This window comes from Phoca vitulina, unplaced genomic scaffold, assembly GCF_004348235.1.
Source record: "Phoca vitulina isolate PV1807 unplaced genomic scaffold, GSC_HSeal_1.0 scaffold7, whole genome shotgun sequence".
NCBI classification, from domain to species: Eukaryota; Metazoa; Chordata; class Mammalia; order Carnivora; family Phocidae; genus Phoca; species Phoca vitulina.
Window position 1 is genome coordinate 59,406,334 of NW_022589710.1, and position 16,528 is coordinate 59,422,861.

At 56.7% G+C, this 16,528-nt stretch overlaps 1 protein-coding gene across 1 annotated transcript in view; it reads right to left on the minus strand.

Moving 5' to 3' along the window:
* Positions 1-16,528, minus strand: part of CCDC88C (coiled-coil domain containing 88C) — a 123,622-nt gene that overhangs the window by 25,666 nt on the left and 81,428 nt on the right. The window contains exons 14-21 of the mRNA XM_032405794.1: positions 13,596-13,733; positions 11,491-12,561; positions 9,131-9,258; positions 7,926-8,067; positions 6,909-7,097; positions 5,157-5,318; positions 3,698-3,975; positions 552-695 (exon numbers count right to left, since the gene is read on the minus strand). Of these exons, the coding sequence (XP_032261685.1) occupies positions 552-695; positions 3,698-3,975; positions 5,157-5,318; positions 6,909-7,097; positions 7,926-8,067; positions 9,131-9,258; positions 11,491-12,561; positions 13,596-13,733 (2,252 nt within the window). The remainder of the gene's footprint in view (positions 1-551; positions 696-3,697; positions 3,976-5,156; positions 5,319-6,908; positions 7,098-7,925; positions 8,068-9,130; positions 9,259-11,490; positions 12,562-13,595; positions 13,734-16,528) is intronic.

Genomic DNA, 16,528 nt, shown 5'->3' on the forward strand with positions numbered 1-16,528 from the left:
AAAAAGCACAAAAATATGAAAACACCATGGCACCAAATAGACTACAAAAATATGCTTTTTTGCAGTATGAAAACTACAATAAGAAGGCAGAGCATCCTTGTTTGCCCTCAGCTGGAAACATGTGCTCTGGGGGACTCAAGAATCGGGTCACCCTGGGCACGTACGTGAAAGCACCATGAATATCAATCTGGGGATGATTTTAGCAAATAGGCGATTTTAGCAAGTAGGTGAATTCACGAATAGAGAATATGTGAATAATGTGGATCAACAGTGTGTCCTTCACGAGATCGCCGTGTGGCCTACATCAGAGGAGGGTCCACGCCGGATACAAGGCGCCGTCCCCAGGTGTCCCTTGGGTCCTTCCATCCCAGCCACTGGCGAGAGTCCCCTCTTAGCCTGTGCCCCCCCAGCCGTGAACACAACAGGGTTTGTAAAAACACACGACTGCCAGGGGACTCCGCGGACCTTCTCGCGGGGGGCAGGGCGGGTCTACGGGAAATCCCAGGCGGCGACCGCCCTGCACGGGGCCGGGTGGGATTCCTGGTGCTTACCTGTCCAGCTCGCCCCGCAGCCGCTGGTTCTCACCCACGGCCATGGCACCCGTCCTCTGCTCCTGCTGCAGAGCCTCCCTCTCGGTGTTCAAAACCTTCTCCAGCTCATCCAGCTCCGCCTTACGCTTCAGCATGCCGTCATGCCTGTTGGAGGGGAACACACCCGCTGGGAGCTTGCCTGGGGCCTTCTTTTCCTCCAGGGAGCGAACTCCCCGGAAGACTATGAAGCCTCCCATAGAAAATGGGGTTCCTCTGGCGGCTTCTCTCTGCAAAGTGGAGGGGGACGGGGCAGGGAACAGACGGGGCAAGAGGCAGGGCAGCAGAAGAACGGGAGAATGGAGGCTGGGAGAGCTGTCTGGGCCAGGGATCTTCTCTAGCCCCACAGCAGAGTCCTCTTCTTCCCACCCAACAAGTCTCCAAGGTCCCTTGGATTCCCTGCCAAAGCAGCCCTCCCTCCCTTGGCCACCTGGGCACACCAAGACTCTGCTTTCTGCACTTGGAGCCCTTCATTTCGGGAGTTATAAATACATTACTAGGTGGTTCACTAAGCACAAACAGATCTAAAAGAAACCACAAAATAAACAGCTGAATTCCACCACACATAGCAGTTAATCCCTCTTCACTGGGGGCTGGGTAGGCCCTCCACCCTACCCTCCTCCCCTTGAGAACTGAGTCTCCTTGTTCTTGGTCTGTCCTGGTTGCAGGGACAGAGGCTTGCCTGGCGGGGGCCTAGCAGCTGCCAGAGGCCAATTCTTCATGCATGCACGTGCGCGTGTGTGCGTCCACACACACACATGCACACCCCCCCTTCTCAGGAGCCCCAACCACAGCCCTCCCCCTTCCCCCTCTGCTTGGACTTTTCTCTCCTTCTCCAGCCTCCGTCTCCGTGGTTACTGCACAGCTGGCTCTGGAGGGCAGCAGAGCACAGGAGGGTGAGCTCCTGACCAGCCCGGGCTGTCCCTCCTGCCTGCTGGAAACATCCGTGTCCACAGAGGACTCACGATCTCCCTCAAGTCCAAGGCAGTGACTGACACACCACCTTTCAGCTGTCCCCGTTCAGGGAAACCCTCTTTCCAGACCCCCCTTCCTTGTCTGAGCTGTTCACACTCACAGACAGTAGGACCAGGGTGCCCAACCGGTCTGCACACCTCCGCCCCTGGCCCCCCAGCCCCCACAGCAGCCGCACTCGAACCGTCTGACTGGAGCCAGGACTTGTCGGGGAGTCAAACTCAGAAACGTGCTCAGGCGGCTGTTCAAGGACGAACTTTCGTGCGGCCTTTAGCCACAGGGCGGAGGCTGCCCCAATGTGGACAGGTGTAGGGCTGGAAGTGGGGGCCCTGTCTAGCTTTTCAGGTGGTGTCAAGTCATCCACGTTTGACAAATGAGGGCCACGGGCAGATGATTAGGGTTCCCCGAATCCTGCTTCCCTACTGTCATGTCTTAGAAAAGCCCACTGACCAGGGATAACTGTAACCACCGGTAACCACCCAAGTGCAGGACAGAAACTGTGTGTCTTGCTCACCAGTGAGTCCCGGGTATGAGGCACGGCACTCAGTAAATATTTATGAAGGGAATTAGGAAATGAGCATCTAATTTAAGTGTCAAATGAAGTGAATACAGAGCCATCGCCCGTGTCCCAGGTACCTACATTCCCAAACCCACAGCCCTGCTGCAGACAGACCAAAGGGGCCTCCAGCCATCTGTGCAGCCAACTTGAAGATTCGAGTGCCACCAGAGCTCAGCCCACTGTATTGACCAGGACCCAGACAGAAAACAATGCTCAATTCCTCCCTCAAGGCTGGTCCACATTCCACCTGCAAAACCCTCCCCCTTCTAAACGGACACTAAGAACATCATCAGGCGCTATCCTAACACATAACAGGACGTTAACGTAAGACACGTAGGTGTCTGGTGAGCGGTGGGCATGGAGCTCATTTCAGAGCTCAGTGAATGCTGTTTGCTCCCCTTCCTGAGCCAACCGGGGAGGACCCCTGCCACGTCCAGACACAGCATCGTGCACACAGTACACGCTACGTGTCGCATGAACCCGGGACGGGCTCTGGAGAAGGGCGGAGATGGAGATGGAGATGCAGATGCCTGCACGCAGAAGATGCTGATTTTGGCTTCTCAGCAGCCCCTGAAGGAAGGAGATCTGGGTGGGTGAAGCAGGTGGAGGAGCCCAGAGAGAGGCAAAAAGGAAGCAGTGGGCGAATTAACGAACATCACCCCCCCCGTGCCCTCGGCTTCATCAGACGCCCTCACAAGGCTCTGCCGGCCCAGTGATCCGGACGAGCCAAGGGAAAGGCCGCCCGCAGGGACACCTGACAGGCACACGATGTGGGTAATCGCTCCCTCCTACGCTGCGCCTGCGCCGTGTGCCCGAGCCCCTCTGCAGAGACACGGCTCCCTCCTGTGTCCGAGTCAGGTGCACGCCACCCCTCCCCCTCCCACCAGACTCCAGGTCCTGCCACAGCTGCCTGGGGGCCGGGGGCCATCAGGGGCCTGCCTGGGGCAGGAGCTCGGGCAACCTGAGCTGACAGAACGTACTGGACACCCACGAGCCTGGATTGTCAAGAGTGCAAAATGAAGATATGTCCATTTCAACGTATGCAAATTTTAGATTAAAAAACGAAAGGAGGGCAGGCAGGTGGCGAGAGAGGGGTATGGCTAAAACCGACCTGGGGGTTTCACTCTACTGTTCTGTTTGCTTTCTATATATTCAAAAGCTGCCACAACTGAAGGCTGGAAAGCCAGCGTCCCACAGCTGGATAGGGAAACCAAGGCCCGGGAAGCCCAAGTAAGCACGTCACAGAGGACTGGCCGTGGTGGTGGTGGTGGACGTCCTCCTCATGCCCTTATGCCTCCTCCGGAGAGGAGGGGGGAGGCGGCGGGGGTCCTCGGGGAAGCAGGGACCCCGAGGCTGGGTTTCCCTGAGCTGGGATTCGCCGTGGCACCTTCTCCACGCGGGGACCCTCCTGTCACTCAGGCTCAACTGCACACACACTCAACCGCTGAGCGTGACTCCCGATTTTACCTCCCTTCGGGAAAGTTCGGGGGTCCCCGGACAACGTGGGAAGGCAGGGAAGGCAGGGAAGGCTCCTGGGCAGGGACGCGAGCCCCAGGGGCGCCCAGACGCCCGCACGCACCTCTCGCGGAGCTCCTTGTGCTCCAGCTCCAGGTTGCGATGCAGCGTCTTGAGGCAGCCGTGCTGGTGGATGAGGGCCTCATACTCCGAGGACTGGCGCTCGTGCAGCGCGGCCAGGTGCTCGTGGTCCTGCAGCAGGGCCTCGTAGGCCGCCGTCAGCCGCTCCTGCTGCCGCTGCAGGGTCTCGTTCTCGCTCTCCTTGGCCGTCTGCTGGTTCTGGAGCAGCGTGTACTGCGCGGTGAGCGCGGCGCTCTGGGAGCTCAGGGTGGAGTTCTCCACCTGCCGAGAGGGAGAAGGGGCTGCCTCACAGACCCGGCGTCCCCACGCGCGACAACCGCGCCAACACCAGAGGGGACGCCAAGACCCCGGGGACCCTCGGGGCAGGCAACACCCCGCCGCCAAGACGGTTCTCTCTGAACTGCAGGAACTGCTCTGGGAAGAGGCTCATCAGACCGTCACACGGGGCTCTGTCCTGCACCCCTCCCCAAAGGTGACCTTTTGGGGCAAATTATGTCCTTTCTCGGGAGAAGCTCCTTGGGCGCCCTCTTTGACCACTTTCAAACATCTATTTTCTAGGACAAGTAGAAAATCAGTAACGATAGAGAACACGTGACCACCACCACCAGCCACCCTCACCGAACGGATGTTTACAGAACCACCGCCCAACAACATCCCAAACCGTCAGAAAACCGAGCAGGGAGCGCCGCCTAACTCACTCTGGGGCCAGAATGACCAACTGCAAAACCAAAGGCATCACCACCACCACCACCAAAACCATGAACCAGTCTCCTATTCTGTTATTTTAATAGGACCAACCCCAGCCCCTTTGCCAAATAGTTTCCTGTTTACTGTCCTGACCCACGCTGCACATTTTCAAACACTTTTCTCACAAACAGCATTAATGAAGGATTAATTCATTTCCCCACAATCTGTTGACTGTAAATAAAAACCAACATCCTCAGATAGATGGCACGGGACGTGAGTTTTGCTAGAAGCTCCCAACAGCCTGGCAGCCACTTCATCCCCTACTTCCCTCATGGAGATTCAAAATTTCCATCAGCTTAAAAAAAGGCTCTGCCAGGTTTTAGAGTAAACGAACCTGGTTAACTCTGTTGAGCTCAATGTATCTGAGCCTAGGATCTCTTTTCCAAGACATTCCTAGTAAAATCTCAAGGAACAGACTCTGGGAAACAGACAACCCTACAAGGCAAAGCAGAGAAACCGAGTCCCCAGCCCTGCCCTCACACGCTCAGTCATGGAAACGGCTACACACCAGAACTACCTTCAAAGATCCTGAGGCTAGGCACCCCCGTTTCCAATAAGCCTATGCAACACAAAACAAAACCGCACACCCTCCCATGCGTAGCCTGGCTTCCTGAGGAGCCAGCGTGCTGGGGCTGGTCTCCAGGAGACGCAGAGACCCCCCCTCCCCGGCCCAGGGCCCGCGGCACAGTGCTCACCTGCAGCTTGGCCGTCTGGGTCTGCAGCGTGGTGTTGTGCTCCTGCAGGAAGGCGCTCTGCTTCTGTAGCGTCAGGATCTGAGTGCTGAAAGCCACGTTCTGGGTCTCCAAGTGCTGTAGCTGTTCCTTGAGCAGCTGCTTCTCAGCCTGCAGGGCCGCATTCTAGGGGAGGCGGAAGCAGGAGGCCCATCAGACATCAGCTCGGTCAATGCTCACCAGCCCCAAGCACGGGGGCTGTAAAGAACCCTCAAGAGTTGACACTTTGGGGTCTAAAGCCAGAGTCCACAGGTTAAGAGAAGTAACATGTTTCCCTCTTGGAAAAGACGATCAACGGAATTGCAGGGGCAGGGGGAGAGAACTACTTTTTTTGGTATGTGCTTTCCAGACAGAAATGCATGCACGTAATGGGGACACTGCTTCCAACCTGAGCATCTGAGTGCAAGGCCAAGGTGAGCCGGGGTTAAAGCCAAGGCATCTCTTCTCTCTTTAATGCTTGTTTAATGCTTTCTGTTGAACACCCCGAGAGTGCATTTCTGTGAGCTTCTCCCACTGGACAGGGAGTCAAAGCCTGTGACCACACCTCACCCTGCTCAGGAGTGACAGCTGGTAGAATAAATGAGTTGTTTCATGAGACCGATAAAGACAGTGTAAAACAGGCCACCAACGGGGCCAGCACATGTGGGGTGTAGCCTGGTGCTGCCTGTCGCTAGCATGGGAGGTAGGGTTGAGTCTTTCTTACTTTTTTTTAAAGATTTTTTCATTTGAGAGAGAGAGCACAAGCAGGGGGAGAGGCAGAGGGAGAGGCAAACTCCCCACGAGCTGGGAGCCCGACATGGGGCTCTATCCCAGGACCTGGAGATCATGGCCTGAACTGAAGGCAGATGCTGAACCACCTGAGCCACCCAGGCGCCCCATAGGATGAGTCTCTTAAACTCCGTCTCCGCTTTCTCATCTGTCAAATGGTGAAAATCCTCACTATCTGCTTCACAAGGTTGTTGGCAGAGTCAAATAAATTCAGGGGATTAGACAAGCACTAGCAAACATCTTCTGTAAAGGGACAGATCGAATTTTGGGGTTTGCCAGGCATGTGGGCGTCATTCCAACCAGGTACCTCTGCCACCACTATGGTGGGAAGACAACCCCACACAGTATGTAAACAAAGGGCGTGTCTCTGGTCCAATAAAACTTTATTGACAAAAAGAGGTAGCGGGCCACAGTTTGTCAACCCCTGGGAAAACACTGTGGAGACAGAGGACTGGTGTACAAGCTACAGGCCAAGTCTGATGGGCAGGCAGACGGATTCGCCGTGGGGAAAACATGAATCCACCCCTTTCCACTAGAAAGGGCAAAGATATCTCCAATGAAAAGGAGCTTATAGGACCTGCCAGGACAACTTAAGAAGTATTCAACTAGAGAAGGGGCGCCTGGGTGGCTCAGTCAGTTAAGCGTCTGCCTTCAGCTCAGGTCATGATGCCGGGGTCCTGGGATCCAGTCCGGCATCGGGCTCCTTGCTCATCAGGGAGCCTGCTTCTCCCTCTGCCTCTCCGCCTGTTTGTGCTCTATGTCAAACAAATAAACAAAATCTTTAAAAAAAAAAAAAAAGTATTCAACTAGATCTGGATAAATCTCAGCAGATTCTGACATCCTGGGTCCTTTACACGAATGGTGGCCTATCAATGGGACAATCAATAGGGCACACTGGCTTGCTCTCTCCCTCTCTCTGAGCGAAGGCAGCAGGGGCAGCCTACTCACATTCCGCTCCAGCTCGATGGCCCGGTCCTTCACTCGGAGCAGCTCCATGGTGGCCTCCTTGTGGCTGGGCCCCCAGGACTCCTTCCCCTCGTAACCAGTGACCAAAGTCTCCACAGGGTGCTTGAAAGAGTTCTGTAAGTGCTTCCCTTCCTCCCGGTTCTGCCTGAGGATCTCACACTCTGTCTTCAGCTGCGGGGTGTGGGAACAAGAAAGCAGACTTGGGGCAGGAAGTGGCCGGCTCAGAGCTCCATGTTCACAGCTAGAGGACAGCCCCGCAGCAAACTCGATTCCTCAGCATCCCTAAACCCTCACCTGGCACTAGGGATAAGCCCGACACCCGGCTTTTGCTCTATAAGGAATGCACACAACCCATCCTGTGCTTCCCCATCCTTCCAGAAATCTGCCTCAGTCCCAACTTTAGCCACATGACCCTGGCAAGTCTTCTCGCTTCCCTGAGCCTCAGCTGCCCACTCCATAAAATGGAAGCGAGCCTGGGGAATACAGACCAGGGGATGTTATAAAGACCCTTCCAGCTCGAGAACTGCTTTTCTCTAGATTTCCTTATTCAATCACACAGCCAAGAAATGTGCCAAGGCTTCAAAAAGAAGAGCTGGAAAGCATGTATGTGCCAGGAGCAGACATCCTGACCGAGCCCCTAGGTACCCATGCCTGTCCCATCTGAGGGTGCCCACGAGACTCTAGGCCTCTGCTTGGTCCTGATGCTCACAATCTCACACGGGCTCTCATCAGTGTCCCAGATCCTGCCTATCAGACTCAACGCAGCTCTGGATGTGGCCTCCTCTGCCCCCAGACCTCTGATTCACTCTGGTTCCGTCCGGCCCCGGTGCGTAGGATTCTGATGGTAGCGCCCGTCAGAACCCCGTGGGTCAGCACATCTGCTCCAGGAAACGGGCATCCAACGGCCCCTCTGCTACCCAGGTGAGGGGCTGGAGAAGGTGAGGCAGGGACCTCAACAGCTGGGACTCACAGTTGGCCCCAAAAGGGGTCACGTCTTACCACCTGGAGTTCATTCTGTAACTGGTGGTTCAGGCTGGTTTTCTCTTCCATCTGTGCTTCTAAGAACACAATCTTTTCTTCTTTCATGGCTAATGTTGTTTTTAACGCTGACTCATTTCTGCCCTCCGAAATATTGAATTTTCTGAAAAATACAAATATACAGTACTATTTATCTGTCTCTTCTGCCCACAAGCTCCCAATCTCCCAGCTTCCAACACCTGTCTCCCCCAATGAGCCAGCTTCCTTTGTAATTCTATAGCATTTGGCCCAGGAAGAACCGTACGAGCCACAACCCATCACCAGAACCCTCCCCAAGGCTCCCCACAGACACACACCCATGACACCTTCAAATGAAACATGACTGCTGCAGTTTTATAGGCATAGTCTTAGGGAGGGACTATCGTGGCCATTTCACAGATGGGAAAACCGAGTCTCAGAAAGGTTAAGCAATTTGCCCAAGATCGCACTGCGAGCTAGGTAAGTGGTCAGTCTGCGTGGCCTTTCTGCCACACTGACTGGGTGTCACGTCATCCATCATGTGGATCTTGTCAGTTACAAGTCCAGCAGAAGTCCATGATATTGGATTTCCTTGAAAAATGAGATCATTTTGGAAAGAATTGCAGGCAGAGATCACAACAGTTAAATTTTTGGGGCGGGGGAGAGAAACGAATGGGCAGGTGGCGCGCAGAGAATGCGTAGGGCAGTGAAACTAGCCTGTAGGATCCTGTAAGTAGATACAGGTCATCACACACGGATGTGCAGCATCAGGAGTGAGCTCTACTGTCAACTGTGGGCTCGGGGCGACGGTGGGTCGGTGGGGGCACATCGAGTGCAACACGTGCACCGCTCTGGTGGGAGAATCTGATACGGGGGAGGCTATGCCTGGGGCGGGGGGTGGAGGGCATTCAGGAACTCTCTGTACCTTCCCCTTAATTTTGCTTTGAACTTAAAACTGGCTCTAAAAAATCTATTTTAAAACAATTCAGAAGCCTTTCCACTGCACAAGAGAGTCTCCTTTCCCTCCTCCCTGGGGATCTCCAGGAAGAAGCCCCGTCCCATAAAGGACACCAGCCCTTTCCAGAGACCACGTGACAAGCAGCCCCGAGCTGCACAGAGCGAACCGAGCTCTGGAGCTGGGGGCGTGCAGCGCGTGGCCACGGGTATGCGCTGTGAGAGCCCACAGACCCCAGCAGGGAGGTGCTCACGTGTCGCCATGGCCGCTCTCGTCCTGCAGCAGCAGCTCCTTGTGGAGGCCAGCCTTCTCCAGCCGCTGGCTCAGTTTGTCCAGCTCGCTGTTCAGCTGCTGGCTCTTGAGCTTCTCCAGCACCAGCTCCTGCCAGGACAGGGAGAGGACAGGGAGAGGACGGGTGGGACGGGAGCCCAGCAGGGAGGGCCTGGCACAGGCCCTTCTGAAGGCTGAGCAGCTGCCTTCCCGGGTCATAGCTGACTCAGGTGTCCTGAGGGCTGAGCAGGCAGTTCAACGGGGACATGTGAACCCCAGGGATGTCTTCCAAAGGTCAGGGGAGAGACACACGTTCCCAGCCTCCCGGCACCGAAGGTGACCAGACTACATGGCAACGCATCCAGGATGTGTGTCTGCAACACCCTGTATGTTGGCCTTTGAGTAGGAGGCCTGGATTCGGACAGGATTGCCTTTTCTGTGGAATAATGTAATGAAATACTTTTTTCTGTAGCGAATTCCCTGCAAGAAGTACAAGGAGAAAGATGTTACTTTAAGCCCTGGTTCTGGTTCGCTTTGCACAAGCGGGTGCTCTCCCTCAGGTGGGTCACCTCCTGGAGGCCCACCTTCCTCCCACGCGTCTCGGGAGCTCTCCAGGCAGGTACCGTGCTCTGCCTAGGGCGACAGCTATCGGCACACGAGCCGACCCCCCACCAAATCCTCAGGCCTGCCGTGGCAGTGTGACAGAGTGGGGCTCGCCAAACATTCCGCCGGCCCCCCCCCATTTCCCAGCCCCCCTGCAGTTGGTGGGCGGTTCTGGCCAGTGAGCCGCAGGCGGACGTGCCGTGGGCCACTTCGGGCTGCAGCACAGAGGAGCCCGCGTGTGACCTCCCGGCTGTCTCTCTCCTGCCACGGCGACTGGCCAGGCCCCGTGCTGGGGCGGTGGGGACTGCGTAATCACAGCACAGACGGCAGGGTCCCGGGGAGTCACCTGGACTCTCGTGAGTGAGAAGTCAGCCACGGGTGTGAGGAGCCGCTACGATTCTGGGGTTGTCTGTGACCACGGCGTAACCGATGTGAAGCTCACAGAGACAGGGACTAGGGGTGGTACTCCTGGTTTGGGTCTCCCCCCGACAGCACACGGATCTGCCTGCACCATCGTCTGTACGCCTTTTAGGACACGGAGACGGCTGTGTGGTCACCAAATCTCTTCCCTTTTCCTCCCTGGCACGCAGCTAACGCACATTTCCCCGGCTCACCTGTAGCTAGATGCGGCTGAGTGACCGCGTTCTGCACAGGGCACTGTGGTCCCTCTCACTCACGCTCTCCCTCACCCACATGCTGCCATGGGACGGCCGAGCCACAGGGTGGCAGAAGCCAGGAGCCTGACTCACTGCATTTACGGCTGCCCGTGAACAGCCACGCTGGGCTCCTACATGCGCGGGACCCGACTGCCGTGCTGGGCCATTCAGATGTTCAAGTTAGTTTTGAAAGCAGTTTATTCCCTGCTCCCCCCACCCCCCCGCCCCCCCCCCAAATACTGAAGGAATGCTCAGATGACCCATGCCATAAATATTGGGGGGAAAAGTAGGACATACACTTAGCAAGAAACTTTAAAATGTTCACGCCCGGGGTGCCTGGGTGGCTCAGACGGTTAAGCGTCAGCCTTCGGCTCGGGTCGTGATCCTGGGGTCCTGGGATCGAGCCCCACATTGGGCTCCCTGCTCCACAGGAAGCCTGCTTCTCCCTCTCCCTCTGCCTGCCGCTCCCCGTGCTTGTACTCTCTGTCAAATAAAGAATAAAAAATCTTCAAAAAAAAAAAAAGTAAAATGTTCATGCCCTTAGATCCTATAGTTTCACTTCTAGGAATACAACCTGAAAAGAGAGAGATGTGTGTGCAAGGATGTCCGGTGTTATTTAAAATAATGAAAAAAACTGGAAAACCACCTAAATGTCCAAAAAGTAATGGCAGTAAATCTACAGGATCTATTGGATTAATACCTTGCAGCCATTAGAAATCCATGGCTTAAAACTTACTTGCTATAATAAGAAAAGGTATAGTAAATAAGAAAGCAGAAGAGGTTAGGATGCAGGAAAGCAGGATGCCAAGCATGTGTATATACAAAGGCACACGGGAAGTGATGGGACAAAACGAGCCACACTGTGAGTGGTGGTTATCTCTGGGCGGGGAGACCGTAACAGGGGATGTGCCCTTCGTTCTTCATCCCTGCAGACACCATCCTGTGCAGAATCAGGGAGGACACGCACAGGCCCGCTTCTGTTTGGGAGGCGCACCACCCAGGACGCCCATGCGACTTGGGGTCCAGGCACCAACCCTGCCCCCCCAGGCACCTCACCGTGGGGGCCCCGCCCACAGCCACTCACCTCTCGCAGGGTAGTCAGCGTCCGCGTATGCATGGTGACTTGCTTGGTGAGGTCCCTGTTGTCCCTCTCCAGCTCCTTCAGCTTGCTGGCCGCGTCCCTGCAGCGGGCCAGCTCCTTGTCCAGGGCGCGGCTCTCCTTCTCGGCAGCGGACAGCTTGGCGGTACTGTCGTCCAAGACCGCGTCCTTGAGCTCCACCTGCTGCCACAGCCGCTTGGCCTCCTTCTCCAGCAGCTTCTTGTCTTTCTCCAGCTGGGCCACCTCCTGCTCCAGGGCCTTCCTGTCCTTCTCCGACCTCTCCAGCTGCTTGTTGGCGAGCCGGAGGGCCTCCAGGTCGCGCTGCAGGGCCTGGTTCTCGGCCTCCAGCTCCCTGAGCTCCTGTTCCAGGGCCTGGGCCTTCTGGTTGCTGCCCTCCAGCGTCTGCTGCAGCCGCAGGTTCTCGGCGCTCACGCCCTGGTAGCTGAGCTCCAGGCGCTCAGACTTCTTGCTCAGGGCCTTCAGCAGCTCCACGTTTTTCCTCAGCTCCTCCTTTTCCCGCTCGAGCTCCTCATTCTCCCGCTCGATCTGCGCCATCTTGGCGCCAGTGAAGCGCATGGTCTCCACCATCCGGCGCAGCTCCAGGTTCTCCTCGTCCAGCTGCTTGTTGTCCCGCTCCAGACCCTCAAGCTGCACCGACACGTTCTGCAGGGTGTCCAGCGACTTCCTCAGCTTCCGGTTCTCCAGCGCCAGGCCCCGACTCTCGCGCTCCAGGGCGTCCACCTTCTCGGTGGCAGTGTTCAGGGAGGCCACCTTCTGGGCCAGCTTCTCGTTCTCTTTCTCCAGCCGGTGCAGCTCCTTCTCCAGCTCCTCGACCCGCTCCACCTTCTCCTTCACCTGCTCGAAGTCCTTGTGCAACTGCTGCTTCTCGAATTCCAGCTTGCTGAGTCTGCTGCTGGTCTCCGTCACCGTCTGGTGGAGGGCTTTGTTCTCCTTCTCGATGTCCTTCGCGCGGGCCTCGCTGTTGACCTGTGACCTCTCCCGCAGAGACCACACGGCCTGGTTGAGATGATCCTTCTCTTGCTCAAGATCCTTGATCTGCAGAGAAACAGAATGGGCACGACACGGCGGCTGCATGGATGTCGTCCAGTGATCTGGATCCAAACTGGGAGACGAACGTGTAGGCCCCTGAGAGAGCGCCCAGAGCCGTCCCACTGCTTCCCAGGGGCCCGGTATGGATACCAGGGAAAGGGCACTCATGCCTTAGTTCAAGCCAAAACACACCCACAGCAGCCGGAGTGATTCAGAAACATAAGCCCCAGCTCTCCCTCGGAGACAGAAGAACGGAAGAGATTTCCCAGGTACTTTTCACCCTGGCCGGCAGGACCCCACGACCTGGGCCCGTCCACCTGTGGCCTCCCCTTACACCACTCTCCCCCAGCAGACACTGCAGGTGATCTTCCCTCTGCCTTGAACACTCACCATCCTCCCCTCCTCGCGCCACCCGCCCCACCGACCTTCAGCATCCCTGGGTACTCCTCATCCTTCAGGGCTCAGGGCGAGTGTCAGCTCCGTGACTCCTACATGCCTGGCACCCCACAGGACGCTCTCCCTGGGCATCATGACCTTCTTCCTGCCCGCAGCTTGGGGGCGGCAGAGCAGGAAGAGATAGGCCTGCCTTCTGGCCGGCATCCCTGAGCCACTGCACCAGCACTGAGCGGCCCACCCTGGGACTTCTCGTAGTGTGAGCTAAATAAAGCATGGAGGCTGGCCAGGACTCTCTGCTAGGACACGGTGGACATTTGCAGCTGGATCAGTTCCTTGTCCTGCGGGGCTGTCCTGCGCAGTGCAGGACATCTGGTAGCAGTTCTGACCTCTACCCACATGCCATGAGCACCTTCTCTCTCCTCCTCTTCCAAATTACAACAATCAAAACGAGGCCTACCGATGTCCCCTGGGAGGCTAAATCTGACCCCGTTCCTCCACGGTCGGTTGAGAACTGCTGGTTTGAGGTGCAGCTAAGCTGGGCAAGCAGTAACTCACGTATCATTCATCCAGTACCAGGAAATGGCCATAATCCTGGACGCTCCCTCTTGCAGGCGGGAGCATTCGTTCATTCTGGAGGCACCTACCTGCCTGGCTCTGTCAGCCTTCAGGTTCTCCATGTCACTCTGCAGCTGTTCCTTCTCTTTGATCAGCTCCTCACTGAGGGTCTCCAGATCCTGGTTGCTCTGCTTCTCTCTCTCCAGCTGAGTCTGTAACTTCTCGATCTGTAGAGCCCAGAGACCCAGCCCGTGCAAAGTCAGCTTCACAAGGTGAACTGCATTTTAAGATCAACCAAAAACCTGTCAGCTTCACAGAATACTTTACTAGGTCTCTTCTCGAGGAAAAAATATCTGGATGGCGTTCCATAGTGACCTCAGTCCTTAGCCCACACCTTGCACTTCCAGCTCAGGGAGGAGGGGAAGGTCCTGGGCACCAAGCCCTCCTCATCCTCACTGCCATGTTCTCAACCTCCTCCAGGTCCCTCGCTTCCGTCTCAGGCCTTGTCCACCCACACAAGGGTCGGACCACACGCTCCAGGGGCCACCAGCCACCACCGTTGGATGCCCTGAGGGGACCTCCCACTCACCCACCTCCCTACCCTCTCCTCCACGACTGCCACCTTGGTTGGTGATGGTCCTGTTCACCCAGCTGCTCGGAGCGGTCTTCTGATGCATCTCTCCTTCCTCTTGCACCCTCCAAGTAAGTTCGTCACCACGTCCTGTCCTGTCTACCTGTGCCCCCACCCCCCCACCTGCCCATTTGCCTGCCGCAGGCCAGACCATGTTCCATCTTGCCTGGTCGACCACCCAAACCCCTCCCGAGCACCAAGCTCTCCTGCTGGGCCCCACCAGCACCCAGGCTTCCTAAACATGAACTACCTAGCTCAGGGCTTCTCACACTTTATTGTGCCCGATGCCCAGAGAGTGTGGTGGGTGCAGATGCTGACTCAGCAGGGTGAGGCAATGCCCATGTTGCTGTTTGCAGCGCGAGGGCTTCAAGGGGGCTACTGTCCCTTCCTGCCAACACTGAACTCCTTATCACTGTGGACAGCAGTTGGGAAAAGGGCAGTGACTGGTGTCAGAGGGACAAAAGTTCAGAGTCTGGTCCCTTGCCACTAGCAACAGGACCACAAGTTTCTCTGACATGGGGCCAGCAGTGTCCATCTTCATGAGCTTCCATCAGCACGGAGCGCTCCTCACACACCTGGCAGGCGTCGGGTGCGCCAGCGTCACTGACCTCCCTGAGAGCGAGCTGGTGGTTATTACTGATCATCGCACGGAGGGCGACTCTGGGCCAGAGGAGCTAAGTGATTCGCCCAAGGCTTTACAGTAAGCACAAAGCAGAGGTAGGACACACGCCAGTGGGCCACCCCAGCCCTGCTCTGGTGCACAGTTGGGGGGCCTGTGGTGTGCACCCCCTGCCTTCCTAGCTCACCCCCTGACCTCACTGTTAATCTTTTACCCCTCTGTCCCTTCTCTCCCAGAGAAAGGCTTCCAGTCTGAAGACATGATTTCCCCACATCCCACCTATCACTGCTGGATGCTCACCGTCATCTCTCTCCCTTTCTGGTTCTTTCTGCCACGGAACTGGAGCCCCGATTCTTACCCATCCCCGAGGGACCGCAGCGACCCTGGGGGAGCTCATGGGGCTCAGCTGTGAGCCGGCTGCCAGCCTGCTAGCCCAGAGAGGGCTTTCTGTCCTTCCTTAAGCACCTGGCTCAGGCTGTGGGCTCCCAGAGTATGTGGGTGCCAGGGACCTTCCTCTCAGCCCTGGGGCTGCAGGCACCCCCAAAGGGTTGCCCTCCTTCCTCTGAACATAAGGATTCTTTACCTCTTGGCTCAAGGCATGAACTCTCATGATATCAACACAAAGTTACAGTCACGAGTGGGAGGCAGTTTCTCTAAGGTCCACAGAAGTTCCATAACTTAGAGGGAAGATATTAACTTTGAGGAACGATGGTTCCCACAGACATTGCAAACCTAAGCAAGCTTGCAGCCTGGGCTATACTCGGGATGGTGGGAGAGCCAGGCTGGCACCAGGGAGTCTGGCCTCCAGGTCACTGTGTCCCGGCTGGCCCCTGTCCCTCCCTGGCCGACACCTCCTAGAGTGGCTATGGTGTGAGGACTTGTCCCAAGGCTGTGCCCACCCTTGCTCTATGAAAGTCAGTGTGAAAGCCGTGTCCCCTGTGGGCTTCTGCTGGGTTGGTGGTTCACCTACTGACCAAGAAACGGCAGCTGGTGGCTGAGACACACCCCGCAGAGAGAAGAGCAGAGTGAGGTGACCAAGGCTGGGGAAAGGAAATTCAGGGTGAGCTGAGGGGCTCATCCCTCCAGCATTGTGTGCCAGGCTGTGGAGGAGAAAGTATAACCACCCGCGCCGGGTCAGAACAGATCCAGCCAGGCCCTGGGCAGGCTGAGCAGGACCAGGAAGAGAGGCGGGAGGACCTTCTTCCCAGGGCTCCTGGCTCCAGACACAGGATGGCTCCGGTCTGGGAACAGCGGCACCTCCCTTTGACCAGGAATGCTGTGCCCCATGCCTGTGGCAGGGGGGGCTGTGGCAAGGGAGGGCGGGTGTCCCCCTGGAGAACTGATGCAGAGAGGAAGCGGGGGGTGGGGGCGCTGAGAGACGGGGGCTCAGGAGTAATGCTGGGCAGGCAGCACCCACTGCCAGTCCTGTCTGCAGAGGAGGGGCCAGGGCGGACCCCGAGGGCAGGGGAAAGTGTGAGTGGTCACCTCTGAGGCCGGCTGGGAGCTGGGCCAGCGAGATTACACGGCCGCTTTCTATGGCAGATCGTGAGGACCTGTGGAGTTGAATGTTCTCATCTCTCTAAAGGTCACTTTTTTTTTTTTTTTTTATCTTGGCTGAGGCCAGACTGCCATTTATAAAGACGTTTCCTGTGCTAGGCCCCTGTGAATCTAAAACCCCAAACCGTCTAGGTGCCTCCCACTTGCTGCTCAGGAGCCAGGACTCGAGAGGGGGAGCTTTCCATTGTCCTCTGGGAGACAACAAACTACCTGGC